Genomic DNA, 15,087 nt, shown 5'->3' with positions numbered 1-15,087 from the left:
ATCACAGATTTCTTGAATAGTCTTGAGAGTTTTCTGGGAATCCTCAGACCACACTTTGAGAACTACTACTATGGAAGATATGTTCACAGCCAAGAATTACTGAACTTGTGATAAAGTCCTGTCATAGTTGAGATAGTAACTAACCCAACAAATGAGAAAATTCACACCCAAAGAGTTAGAGATAATAGACTTCAACTCAAAATGTATGGTGTGATCTAAATCAATCATATGCTTATGCATCTGCACAGTCTAAACATTATATAAACTTGCTGATTGTTAAGAATGGACATCTATGGGTGGCAGAAATACAAATGTTCTTTATTTTCTTTTTTTTTTTTGAGACAGAGTTTCGCTCTTCTTACCCAGGCTGCAGTGCAATGGTGCGATCTCGGCTCACCGCAACCTCCACCTCCTGGGTTCAGGCAATTCTCCTGCCTCAGCCTCCTGAGTAGCTGGGATTACAGGCACGTGCCACCATGCCCAGCTAATTTTTTGCATTTTTAGTGGAAACGGGGTTTCACCATGTTGACCAGTATGGTCTCGATCTCTTGACCTCGTGATCCACCTGCCTCGGCCTCCCAAAGTGCTGGGATTAGAGGCTTGAGCCACCACGCCTGGCCAATGTTCTTTATTTTCTTATTTATAACATTCTGGATTTTTAAAGTATTACTTTCCCCAAATTTTTATTGTGATAAAATACACATCACATAAAATTTACCACTTAACCATTTTTACATGAATATGTTCATAGTGTTGTGCAGTCATCACTACCATTCATCTCCATGACTCTTTTCATCTCATAAAACTGAAACTCAGTATCCATTAAATAAAATCTCCCCATTCCCCACTTCTCCCAGACACTGGCAACCACCATTCTATATTCTGTCACTATTATTTTGAGTGCTCTAAGGATCTCATATAAATAGAATCATACAGTATTTGTCTTTTTGTGACTGGCTTATTTCATTTAGCATAGTAGATTCATCTATATTGAAGATGGCCAAATAGAAACAGCTCTAATCTGCAGCTCCCAGTGGTATCAATGCAGAAGGTGGGTGATTTCTGCATTTCCAACTGAGGTTCCCGACTCATCTCATTGGGGCTGGTTAGACAGTGAGTAGAGCCCATGGAGGAGGAGCCAAAGCAGGGTGGGGTGTCACCTAACCCTGGAAGTGCAAGAGATCAGGAAACTCCCTCCCCTAGCCAAGGGAAGCCATGAGGGACTGTGCCATGAGGAATGATGCATTCCAGCCCAGATACTATGCTTTTCCCACAGTCTTTGCAACCCGCAGAATAAGAGATTCCCTCAGGTGCCTACACCACCAGGCCCCTGGGTGTCAAGCACAAAACTGGGTGGCCATTTGTGCAAATGCCATTTTTTTTTATTTACAAAATTCATTTATTGCATACTTTTTGTTTAATAGCTTAGATTCGGAGTTACAGATTTGATTGACCCAAGTGAAAAAATACTGACACTAATCATTTTTGAGTGCTATTTCAGAAGAATATGCGCATGTTTCTAAGTTATTGTGACTTTCTGACTGTTGTGCCTCTAAATTATAATACCAATATCCTACTCTGAGAAATGTGTAAAACACAGGTCTAACAAAAAACTACATTAACCTCGGGCAACAATCATCATGGAACTGCTGTAACACAGGCATGGTGGTGGCCTGCATTGGCACTCACACACACCAAGGATGTGAACTGCAGTTTTTTCATACCCCAGTAGTGCAGTTTTTTCATACCCCAGTAGTGCCTGGAATGCCAGCAAGATAGAACCATTCACTGCACTGGAAAGGGGGCTAAAGCTAGGGAGCCAAGTCATCTAGCTTAGTGGATTCCACCCCTATGGAGCCCAGAAAGCTAAGATCCACTGGCTTAAAATTCTTGCTGCCAGCACAACAGTCTGAAGTCAATCTGGGATGCTTGAGCTTGCTGAGGCGAGGGGTGTTCACCATTACTGAGGCTTGAGTAGATCATTTTTCTCTCACAGCATAAACAAAGGCCTGGAAGTTTGAACTGGTTGTGGAAGCCACCACAGTGTGGCAAAGCCACTGTAGCCAGACTCTGTCTCTAGATTTCTCCTCTCTGGGCAAGGTATTTCTGAAAGAAAGGAAGCAGCCCCAGCCGGGGGTTTATAGGTAAAACTCCCATCTCCCAGGGAGAGAGCACCTGGAAGAAGGGACAGCTATGGGTACAGCTTCAGCAGACATAAAAATTCCTGACTGCCGGCTCTGAAGAGAACAGCAGATCTCCCAGCACACTGCTCGAACTCTGCTAAGGGACAGAATGCCTCCTCAAGTGGGTCCCTGACATCCATGCCTCCTGGCTGGGAGACACCTCCCAGGTGGGGTTGACAGACATCTCATACAGAAGAGCTCCCTCTGGCATTTGCCAGGTACCCCTCTGGGACACAGCTTCCAGAGAAAGGAACAGGCAGCAATCTTTGTTGTTCTGCAACCCCTGCTGGTAATTCCCAGGCAAACAGGGTCTGCAGTGGACCTCCAGCAAACCCCAGAAGACCCACAGCAGAGGGGCCTGACTGTTAGAAGGAAAACTAACAAAGAAAAAAAAAATAACATCAACATCAACAAAAAGAATGTCCACACAAAACCCCATCCGACAGTTACTAACATCAAAGACCAAAGGTAGATAAATCCACAAAGATGAGGAAAAGCAAGTACAAAAAGACTGAAAATTCTAAAAACCAGAAAGCCTGTTCTCCTCCAAAAAAAATCACAACTTCTTGCCAACAAAGGAACAATACTGGATAGAGAATGAATTTGATGAATTGACAAAAATAGGCTTCAGAAGGTGAATAATAATAAGCTCCTCTGAGCTAAAGGAGCATATTCTAACCCAATGCAAGGAAGCTAAGAGCCCTGAAAAAAGGTTAGCTGAAATTTCTAGCTAGAATAACCAGTTTAGAGAAGAACATAAATGACTTGATGGAGCTGAAAAATGCAGCATGAGAACTTCTTCAAGCATACACAAATATCAATAGCCAAATCGATCATGTAGGAGAAAGGATATCTGAGATTGAAGATCAACTTAATGAAATAAAGTATGAAGACAAGAACAGAGAAAAAAGAAAGAAAATGAATGAACAAAGCCTCCAAGAAATATGGAACTATGTGAAAAGGCCAAACCTATATTTGATTGGTGTACCCGAAAGTAACAGGGAGAATGGAACCAATTTGAAAAACACTCTTCAGGATATTATCCAGGAGAACTTCTCCAACCTAGCAAGACAGGCCAACATTCAAATTCAGGATATATAGAGAACACCACAAAGATACTCTTTGAGAAGAGTAATTCTGAGACACATAATTGTCATATTCACCAAGGTTGAAATGAAGGAAAAAAATGTTAAGGGCAGCCAGAGAGAAAGGTCAGATTATGCACAAAGGGAAGCCCATCAGACTAACAGCAAATCTCTCTGCAGAAACCCTACAAGCTGGAAAAGACTGGGAACCAATATTCAACATTCTTAAAGAAAATAATTTTCAACCAAGAATTTAATATCCAGCCAAACTAAGCTTCATAAGTGAAGGAGAAATAAAATCCTTTCTAGACAAGCAAATATTGACAGATTTTGTCACCACCAGGCCTGCCTTAAAGAGCTCCTGAAGGAAGCTGTAAATATGGAAAGGAAAAACAGGTACCAACCACTGCAAAAGCATTCTAAATTGTAAAGACCATCAACAATCATGTCAAAAAGCTTATCCATCACAATCAAGTTGGCTTCATCCCTGGGATGCAAGGCTGGTTCAAACTACATAAATCAATAAATATAATCCATCATATAAAAAGAACCAATGACAAAAACCACATAATTATCTCAATAGATAGAGAAAAGGCCTTCAGTAAAATTCAATACCTCCTCATGCTAAAACTCTCAATAAACTAGGTATTGATGGAATGTATCTCAGAATTAAGAGCTGTTTATGACAGACCCACAGCCAATATCATACTGAATGGGCAAAAGCTGGAAGCATTCCCTTTGAAAACAAGCACAAGACAAGGATGCCCTCTCTCACCACTTCTATTCAACATAGTATTGGAAGTTCTGGCCAGGGCAATCAGGCAAAAGAAAGAAAGAATATTCAAATAGGAAGATAGGAAGTCAAACTTTCCCTGTTTGCAGATAACATGATTGTATATTTTCTAAATATACATCATCTCAGCCTCAAATCTCCTTAAGCTGATAAGCAACTTCAGCAAAGTCTCAGGATAAAAAAATCAATGTGCAAAAATCATAAGCATTCCTATACACCAATAACAGAGAGCCAAATTATGTGTGAAATTCCACTTACAACTGCTGCAAAGAGAATAAAATACCTAGGAATATAGCTTACAAGGGATGTGAAGGACCTCTTCAAGGTCCTACAAACCACTGCTAAAGGAAATGAGAGGACACAAACAAATGGAAAAACATTTCATCCTCATGATGGGAAGAATCAATATGAAAATGGCCATATTCCCCAAAGTAATTTATAGCTTCAATGCTGTCCCCATCAAACTACCATTGACATCTTCACAGAATTAGAAAAAAACTACTTTAAATTTCATATAGAACCAAAAAAGAGCCCATATAGCCAAGACAATCCTAAGCAAAAAGAACAAAGCTGGAGGCATCACACTACCTAACTTGAAACTATACTACAAGGCTACAGTAACCAAAACAGCATGGTATTGGTACCAAAACAGATATATAAACTAATGGAACAAAACAGAACCCTCAGAAATAACACCACACATTTACAACCATCCGATCTTTGACAAACCTGGAAAAAAAAAAAAAAAAAAAACAAGCAATGGGGAAAGAATTCCCTATTTAATAAATAGTGTTGGGAAAACTGGCTAGCCATATGCAGAAAGCTGAAATTAGATCCCTTCCTTACACCTTATACAGAAATTAACTCCAGATGGATTAAAGACTTAAATGTAAGATCTAACACCATAAAAACCCTAGAAGAAAACCTAGGCAATACCATTCAGGACATAGGTATGGGCAAAGACTTCATGACTAAAACACCAAAAGCAATGGCAACAAAAGCCAGAATTGACAAATGGGATCTAATTAAACTAAAGAGCTTCTGCATAGCAAAAGAAACTATCATTAGAGTAAATCAGCAACCAACAGAATGGGAAAAAATTTTGCAGCCTACCCATCTGACAAAGGACTAATATCCAGAACCTACAAGGAACTTAAACAAATTTACAAGAAAAAACATCAAAAAGTGGGTGAAGGATATGAACAGACACTTCTCAAAAGAAGACATTTATGCAGCCAACAAATACATGAAAAAAAGCTCATCACCACTGGTCATTAGAGAAATGCAAATCAAAATCGCAATGAGATACCATCTCATGCCAGTTCGAATGGCGATCATTAAAAAGTCAGAAAACAACAGATGCTGGAGAGGATGTGGAGAAATAGGAATGTTTTTACACTGTTGGTGGGAGTCAAAATTAGTTGAACTATTGTGAAAGACAGTGTGGCAATTCCTCAAGGATCTAGAAGCAGAAATACTGTTTGACCCAACAATCACATTACTGGGTATATACCCAAAGGATTATAAATCATTCTTCTATAAAGACACATGCACATGTATGTTTATCGCAGCACTATTCACAATAGCAAAGACTTGAAACCAACGTAAATGCCCATCAATGATAGATTGGATAAAGAAAATGTGGCATATATACACCATGGAATACTATGCAGCCATAAAAATGGATGAGTTCATGTCTTTTGCAGGGACATGAATGAAGCTGGAAACCATCATTCTCAGCAAACTAACATAGGGACAGAAAAACCAAACACCACATATTCTCACACGTAAGTGGGAGCTGAACAATGAGCACACATGGACACAGGGAAGGGAATATCACACACCAGGGCCTGTTGTGGGGTTGGAGGGCTAGGAGAGGTATAGCTTTAGGAGAAATATCTAATGTAGATGAGTTGATGGGTGCAGCAAACCACCATGGCACATATATACCTATGTAACAAACCTGCATGTTCTGTGCATGTATCTCAGAACTTAAAATATAGTTTAAAAATGGTTCATCTATATTATAGCATGTTTCAGAATTTATTTCCTTTTTAGGGCTGAATAATATTCTGTTGTATGTGTATACCACATTTTGCCTATCCATTCATTGGTCAGTGGACCAATGGGTTGCTTCCATGATTGAGCTACTGTGAATAACAGTGTTAGGATCATAGATTTATAAATATCTTTTCCAGAATCTGCTTCAATTTTTTGTGTGTATACCCAGAAGTGGAATTGCTAGATCATATGGTCATTCTATTTTTATGTTTTTAGGAACTGCCACACCACTTTTCACAGAGGCTGTAACATTGGTATTCCCACCAACAGTGCACAGTGGCTCCACATCCCTGCCAACACTTGCTATTTTGTTTGTTTGGTTGATTTTTTCTAGTAGTCATCCAAATTGTATGAGCTGGTCCAGTGGTTTTAAATAAGCATGCTTTGGTTTTGTAGTCTGAAAGAAAAATTTTGTACTAAATTGAATTCAATTATTTCTTCAAAGAAGAATACTGCCCACTTTGGCTCCCTTAAGGATATTTCTGGGACCTTCAGAAAAGTTTATATATGCAAACAGGTTTGTCATTTGTGCGAGGCCTTTAGATTTCACTGCTCTGGGGTTTTTTGAGATTTGGACAACTGCTGAGGTCAAGTTTACCCTGGTTTAGGAGATCTGTTCTTCACAGAGCAAATTAACTGTGTCAAAATTGCATAAAAATGAATGTTAATATACTTAAACCTTCCAGGCTCTTCAAATAACTTATTACCTTAAAAATATACAGATATGCTAAATACTTTCTATTTTTAAAGCAAGTCTGTTTAAAAATCCTAAGCAATCACATTTGGAAAACTTCATTTCAGTTTTTGATAGACTTAAAAGAAATGCCATCTTTTATTTTAGAAATATTATTTTAATGTAGATTTTCTGCCTTTTATCCTGCTTGCTTCAATTAATTTTAATGAGTGTTATGGTATTTTATAATAGAGACATTAGAATTTAAAGAATTTTAGTGTTCATCTTAATACAGTATTTCCATAAAGTGGGTAATGAGAACTGCTCACTGGTGTCACATTGAAGGCAGGGAATTCTGTTATTAGGAAAGTTTGGAATGGTTGGGTAACCCATTTAAGCAGCGTTCTTTATAACAGGCTTTGTACTGTAACCGTCCTACTCATACTTCACATGAAGTGTGAGACAAACTTCGAATATTTATATGACCGTCAAACCCTGTCCTCTCAGAGAACTTATAGGACCACAGGTTGCATACTGCACTTTGGGGAGCTGCTGATCCAGACAACTGCCTGATAAAGAAAGCGGGGGACCTAAGAGTTGGCCCCTTATGGGGCTTGAGTCCTCATTTAATAACATTGCTTTAAAACCAGGTACAGTGGCTCACACCCATAATCCCAGCACATTGGGAGGCTGAGGTAGGAGGACTGCTTGAGCACAAGAGGTCTAGACCAGCCTGGGAAACATAGAAAGACCTGGATATTATTAGCCAGGCATGATGGTGCATACCTGTAGTCCCAGCTACTCAGGAGGCTGAGGTGGGAGGATCGCTTGAGCCTGGGAAGTTGAAGCTACAGTGAGTCATAATCACACCACAGCACACCAGCCTGGGTGAAAGAGTGAGGCCCTGCCTCAAAAAAATAAACAAAAATCCCAATAACATGACTTTATGGTGTTGTATTTTACTAGGTTCCTGTTTTCAGGAAACTTACATATATTGATGAGCATAATGGAAAACAAGATTGAATGCCAGGAGGAAACCAGCTACACTTAGCTTGCAAGATATAATTAGGCTAAGCAATAAAGAAAGGAAATCATTTCATGAAGGAGGCAGTTTTTGAACTGCATCTTTAAGAATGAGAATGTCTACATACAGGTAGTTTAGAAGGTTGGAGGGGAAGAGGCATCTTTAAATAATAAACACTTAACATCAGAGATTTGGACAGGCTGGGATGATGGGTCAGTTTCTATTTCTTCATCTCAAAAATGTGCTCAGTGTGGAAAGCTTCATGGAAAGTTCCCCACTCAACCCGACCCCACTCCAGAAGGAGTCCTGTGTAGCCCAGCATGCCTGACCTGGGAGGGAGGTGTGGCATCAGGGATAAAGTTGGGCACAGTTGTTCAGTCAGCTGGCAGTTGTTCACCGTATGTCTCCTTTAGTTCCAAGCTTAAGAGGGGAAGAGGGCTGTTATGAGCCCCTCTGCCCAGTTCCAGCACACTACATATCTGCAAGAACTTTAGAAGATCACAAGTCTACTGGCATGGCGCTGCCTTCTACACACCTGTGCTGTTTCAGATCCCTATTTCCATCACAGGCTCCCATTTCCACCAAAACTAGCAGATGTAGTGGGTATGTGCTTGGGCTCTGATGTAGCATTGCGTAGGTTTGCATTGTTACTGGGCAGGTTTCAGTTTTCTTATCTGTGAAGTGGGGATTTTAAAAGTACTTCCCCCGTACAATGTTTGTGAGCGTTACTGTGTGATAATGCATCTGCAGTGCTGGGCACGTGGCTGACAGAATAACGGATTAACCATTATTGTTGCTATCATTACTCTGTCAGCACACAATGGCTTTAAAGCTGCATAAATACAGTTGTTAGAAGAATGGACTCTCCCAGCATCCAGAAGATTCTAGAATATTTTGGGGAGGAGGCGCTATCCATGATCTTTTGATTGATGGTGGTGATGAGGAGTAAAGCAAAGGAAAGATGGAATGTTTGCGTGGTGTGGGAAAACACCGAGAGAAACATCTGTGTGTGTGGGTTGTGTAGGGTGGGAAGTTGTGTAGGAAAGTTTTAAAATAGTATTAGCGGTATCGGACACGTGTGTTTGATCAAAGGAGCAAAAAGGAAACAAAAACTGTGTTTTGCCAGAATAATGCTCATATGTATAATTATTCTTTGTATTTTACATATTTGTGCAAAATATCACACACAGTGATTGTGCATATCATTGACTACATCAGATTCACTTTGCTGTGAACATTATTTAACAGCCACTTCTATAAATGCAGTTTTTAATCAACTATGTGTCTTGTAGCTTAGTATGATGAGTACACCATCTAAACAAGTATTTATCCAAGTGCTTATTACAAGAGATACTGTTAATGTCCTGGGTCCCTGGACCCTTTTCATCATCTGGGTGCTCTCCCCACCTGGTTTCAGTGTGCCTTTGCTTTACTTGGCCAGCACCTGTGGCTTTTTAGAGGACTGCCGTCAGGCTACTGAAACTACCTTGCCTTTTGGTGCAGAGAACAGGAAGCTCCTACATTCCACCATTGCCCTCAGGAGCGCTCAACCAACAGTTGGCATGGTGTTATGAAAGCTCAGCACCTTTGCCCTGGGTGGGGAAAATTCCGAGGCATAATTTATACTCCAGAGTTTCTGAAGCTTGCTCCATGGCCCAATACCTAAAATTGCAGCCCTGCTTCCATCGCCCCCTCCCTGCCCTGCTCTTTGATATATGCTTTGCAGCTGACTCCTTATGGCTAGGTCTGTTCCTGGGGGAACTGAATTGAAACCACGGAATATGTGTCAGATTCTGTCCTAAAACTGGTGTAAACAACTCATTTTAATGCTCAGGACACTGGAAGGTGGTTATGATTCCCCTTATTTCGTGGAGAAGGAAATTGACTTGAGTAAACGAGAAGCATCGTGTACTTAATCCGAGGTTGTTAGAGTTTCATTGCTTTGCCTGCTTTCCTGCCGTCCTGGACCACTGACGTCTTATTTAACTGGGTTATATTACCTCTTGAAGTACAGCCACCATCCTAGGGTAGTTTATTGGAACAAACAAGACCACATTTTAAAATTATTACTCATATAAAGCTCATCGTTGATGAACGGTCTCACAACAATTCTCTTTACTTCAGAATGTAAACGACAATTTAGAGAAGAGGTTATAAAACCATTTTAGTGTATGGAAAAAGAGTTACTGGAATACTTGAATGACTAGGAAGAAGGCCACTGCATTTAATAAGACCTCAGTGAGACCACTGTGTGAGGCAGATGAAGATAAGGGGTAAGGCTTTGGGGTCAGACACATCTGAGCTTGAGTCTGGCCTCTCCTCTAACAAGCTTCGTGACTTTTAGCTAGTTATTTAATCTCCCTGAGCCTTAATTTTCCATCTGTAAAATGGAGGACTATAATGTCTATTTTGTAGGATTGAAGTAAAGATTAAATAAAAGAATAAAGGGACATACAGGAAGCTTTGAGCACAATGCCTCACATATGGTAAGCACCAAATCAAGGTGGTCTGTTTTGTTTTGCTTTTCATTGAAACGAAGTCCGGCACATATTGTGTGGCATCACTCTGTAATTTATTCGAGAAACAAAAGTAAACATGGACGATGCTGTAAACAGCTGCTCTCGGACCTTCTTATAGGCCACACCTGGTATGTGGGCCCCGCCCTTGAGGATTGCTGCTTTAATTCAGGCATAGCCTTCCCGTGTAGATATCAATCTGCCATTTTCCTGGCAATATCTTTAATGAACCGAGCTTTTTACATTTTTCCATTTACCAGAGGGCATAGAATTATAACTCTGCCCCTGAATAATCTGTCCACTAGCCAAACATCTTGCACCTATTCCAGGATGGCTTTGTAAGGATAGTACAAATTTGGAGTTTCGCTTTAACTCTATATTTTGAAATTATTGTATATTCACATGCAGTTGTAAGTAATAATTCAGAGAGACCCCCGTACTTTTCACCAGCTTACCCCAATGGCAATATCTACAAACATCTAATTTTAAAGAGAATTTTTGAATAAGTATTCATATTTCTTGTTTATGCAAGAGCACAGAAAAATCTCCTTTGCTTTAGTACAACTACAAACTGAAAGAACAAATCTCTTCCCTCAAAACACTTACCCAAGCTTCGATTTGGGGGATGAGAAATCTTGAGATACAAAAAGAGAACTTATATGTGCACATGCTTTGTTTTGCCCCAGAATTAAAACTAAGATCTCTACAAGGATGTTTTCAAACTTGGAATGTTTAATTGTAAAATTCTTATTTTATGTCTCATTGCGCAAGTGCTTAGATTTCTCAGAGGGTTAGAATTATCCACTTTTCCAGTCATACCCGTGACATTTAAGACATCATACCTCTTGTCTCTAGCAGAGGTGGCTCCTATACGAGGACCTGTTTAGGGAGGAGAGCCCTGTAAAGCGTGTGGTAAAGATACCTGTGGCCGAGAACAAAAGCAGAAAAGCCAAACGCAGTCAGTTGATGTACGTTTCCTTAGAAACAGCTATGGCAGAGGCTTTCCATTATGAAAGGCACTGGGGTAGTGCCGTAGGGTCGTTCAGATTCTGCTTTCAACTCAGAGGGCTTTGGAGCTCACTTAATGGTGTTTCTGGGGCTGATTATGTACAGGAAGCAGCTGTGTACAGTGTCTGATATGATCATCTGTTCTATGTATAGGATGGTGGTTTATTTACTGTGTGAAATATTCTGATTTTACTGTTAATTTTTAAAGTAGGAAATGTCTCTCAATTTCCAACTTCATCATCGTCCTCCCTGCCCCTTTTCCTTGAGTTTCTGAGCATCCCATCGTCAGCCTCTTTTCTCACCACCTTCCCATTTTTCTAACTGTTCTCATGGATTCTCCCATCTCACTCTTCTTCCCTTTCTCTTCCTCTCAGTTCTCCAAAAATAATTAAAATAAAAAAGAGGGAGAACAAACAGAAAAATAATTTACTAAAACATTTGTTTGGTTAAAAACCTTGCAATCATATGTTTATTTTAATTTCTTTTATCATCTTCCAAAATGCACGTCTGTGAGAGCCGTACTCCTGTTTGCCTACTGGGCATTTGTAGGTATTCAGTGGGAATGAAGAATGGTCCATTTATAAACAAACATCTGTTTGTCTTTATTTCCAGGCTTGATTGTGCCATTTGGATGAGTAGTTAAATGTACGTTAGTAATTGCCGCTTTAAATATTTTATACTAGGTACAAAAAGAGAAGGTAGAAATGACAATTATATAAATCAATGTTTGGAAGGCTGCCATAGCATAAGGCTTGAGGAGTTAATGATGAGGGAGAAAGACTTTTTTAACCTCTGTATTATCTGTGTACAAGGATGAACCTGACAATGGCTCACATGAGCCGCCAAAAGAGACAGCTGAGTGGACAAATAGAATATACGTTACCATGAGGTCAGCCCGAATTGAAGGAACCAAGGCATGGGGGTGCTATCAGTGAAAAAGAAAACCAAATGACAGGTCATGGAAGCTTCAGACTTAATTACCAAAAAAGCAGCTAGGCAGAGTGGCAGTAGGAGGAGGTGGGAAGGAGGAAGAGAGAGTGTGTGTGTAGTGGGTGTCCAGAGATGAAGAAAATAGAAGTGGGGTTGTGACGGCACATCACATGGAGCTCACCTGTCCCTGATGGCCTGGGGCTAGTTTCTGAAAGGGCAGACTCCTCCCACCAAACAAGCCGTATGTTTTAATTCAACATCAAATGTATCTGTAAAATCATTGGATGAACTCTGCCAATCCTATGGATATGACACTATGCTAGGGGAATATATTCATTGTCAGTTCAGCATGGCATGGGAGTCTCTGTTATCATTTGCTGGAAGGAAACACAATGTTAAGTAGGGGGAAATGCAATCTTAAAAATATAACTACAGTTTGATAGCAATTGTGTATGGGGCTGCTTGCTGTTCAATGTGAGGAAACAGGCCCAGTAGGATTCTTCTAATACTCTGGTTTTGCCTTTGCAATATTTGTATGTGTCTGTGAGCAATATTATTTTTCTCAATTACGGTATATGGTTGTAGCACTTTCAAAATGCGCTGGATGTACTTTAAAAGATGCAAGATGCTGTTTTATTCTCAGGGGAATTTCTGTGTACTATTACCCTGGGGGTAGAATTTCTTAACATGAAACAATAATAATAGCAGCGAAAACCCTAAATACTCCAAGCGTGCTGCTCACACTTAAGCAGAGAAGCAGCATAAGGTGTACATGTGTACAATGAGATTAAAAAAAGGAAAAACTAATTCTGTGTGGTAGTTTGTGGGACATTGAAAAGAGGTCAAGAAATAGATGGTAAAAAAGATACGGAAAGGAATAATAACCATCTCCTGCTTTTTCTTTCGCAGTTCTGTTTTGAACCCAAAGTGGATGATGCCATCAGAGCTGAACCACTGAACAAAGGCTGTGAACAATTCCCGTCTTCTAATTGACCATCAGTTGAGATAAGATGGAGGACTCTTACAAGGATAGGACTTCACTGATGAAGGGTGCTAAGGACATTGCCAGAGAGGTGAAGAAACAAACAGTAAAGAAGGTGAATCAAGCCGTGGACCGAGCCCAGGATGAATACACCCAGAGGTCCTACAGTCGGTTCCAAGATGAGGAAGACGATGATGACTACTACCCTGCTGGAGAAACCTATGATGGGGAGGCCAACGATGACGAAGGCTCAAGTGAGGCCACTGAGGGGCATGATGAAGATGATGAGATCTATGAGGGGGAGTATCAGGGCATCCCCAGTATGAACCAAGCGAAGGACAGCATCGTGTCAGTGGGGCAGCCCAAGGGAGATGAGTACAAGGACCGGCGGGAGCTGGAATCAGAAAGGAGAGCTGACGAGGAAGAGCTAGCCCAGCAGTATGAGCTGATAATCCAAGAATGTGGTCATGGTCGTTTTCAGTGGGCCCTTTTCTTTGTCCTGGGCATGGCTCTTATGGCAGATGGCGTAGAGGTGTTTGTCGTTGGCTTCGTGTTACCCAGTGCTGAGACAGACCTCTGCATCCCAAATTCAGGATCTGGATGGCTAGGTGAGTGTGTGGTGTCATGGAGACCGATTCTGAAACTGGCTTATTTGTTAAGCACAGTTAGCAACATAGAGAATAAATACTTTTCATCTAGAGCATTGCATTTTTTTCTAACATTTTTTATTATGAAAAAACTTAAGCATACGAAAGAATCAAAATATTTGTACAGTGAACACCTGTGTATACCTACCACCTAGAGTCTGCAGTTAATATTTACTATATTTCCTTTATCATCTATCCATTCAATTTATTTTTAAGCATTTCAAAGTAAGTTCGAGTGTGTTTTATTTAACTTGTATTTTTATCATCGTTGTATTGGTTTCTTTATTACATTCTGAAGCTACTCCCTTGGAAGTTAATAATGCTGTTATATTCAACACAGTATTATTTCTAAATACAGAGATTTGTTCTATGAAACTCTGACAAATACGATTTCAAATTTTATGTGAATAGAGTAGTTTAAATATTTTAGGACCCTGATAACTTTAATTTTTTCTATTATCTATGTGTATGTTTGCTTAGATTTTCAATCAGCCTTATTCACAGAATTTTCTATAGTTGATTTTTTAATCTTTTTCAAGGTGTGTAACTTTGTGTCCAAACTAGAAAAACTTCATTTCTTTATATATTTTAAATCATATAAATATTTAAATTATGTGTGTTAAAAATAATACGACCTCTCTATAAAATATCTATATGGAAGATTTGATTTTTGTTTTGAAGTTACCATGCACCCAGGTTCATATTTTTACAAAGCTGTAGTTAGCACTCTCTGAGTTTGTGCAAGGGAAAATAAGTAGGCGAGAAGCATGCATGCAGTGAAATATCCCCCCCAGCAGTTTAAGGGTCCAATGCAAACACTTGGTATAGAAAATCAGGAGGATTTCCAAACTGCTCTTGCAAATCCTGCCTCAGAAAACATGTGTATGTGTCTATTAAATCTATGTGTTTCAGAGTCTATGAAAGAAAGTAAAAATACTTAGTATCTATGTTTCCATGGGATTTCGTTAAACTAAAGCTTCAAAAACGAAAGTATACAATTCTTTTTGTGGAAACGTAGTAACTTTGTTAAGTAATGTTATTATCATTGATGCTGAGAAAATTTCTGGGTGATTAAAATTAAATGCCATATCCTAACTTGCTCTATGACAACACAAGAGAGACAATCATGGGTGAGAAAACGATATACATCTTTGTATTCCTTTAACGCTTGTTTCTTTTATATGA

General features: G+C 39.7%; 1 protein-coding gene across 2 annotated transcripts in view; it reads left to right on the top strand.

Annotated features, from left to right (window-relative positions):
* Positions 1 to 15,087, top strand: part of SV2C (synaptic vesicle glycoprotein 2C) — a 274,628-nt gene that overhangs the window by 36,453 nt on the left and 223,088 nt on the right. For both annotated transcript variants that reach the window (XM_010341067.3, XM_010341060.3), the window contains exon 2: positions 13,183 to 13,863. In XM_010341067.3, coding sequence (XP_010339369.1) covers positions 13,284 to 13,863 — 580 coding nt within the window. In that variant the 5' untranslated portion in view covers positions 13,183 to 13,283. The remainder of the gene's footprint in view (positions 1 to 13,182; positions 13,864 to 15,087) is intronic.

The sequence above is a fragment of the Saimiri boliviensis genome, chromosome 1 (assembly GCF_048565385.1).
Source record: "Saimiri boliviensis isolate mSaiBol1 chromosome 1, mSaiBol1.pri, whole genome shotgun sequence".
Classification (NCBI taxonomy): Eukaryota; Metazoa; Chordata; class Mammalia; order Primates; family Cebidae; genus Saimiri; species Saimiri boliviensis.
The sequence above is the reverse complement of the archived record's forward strand: the minus strand, read 5'-3'. Positions and strand labels throughout refer to the sequence as shown.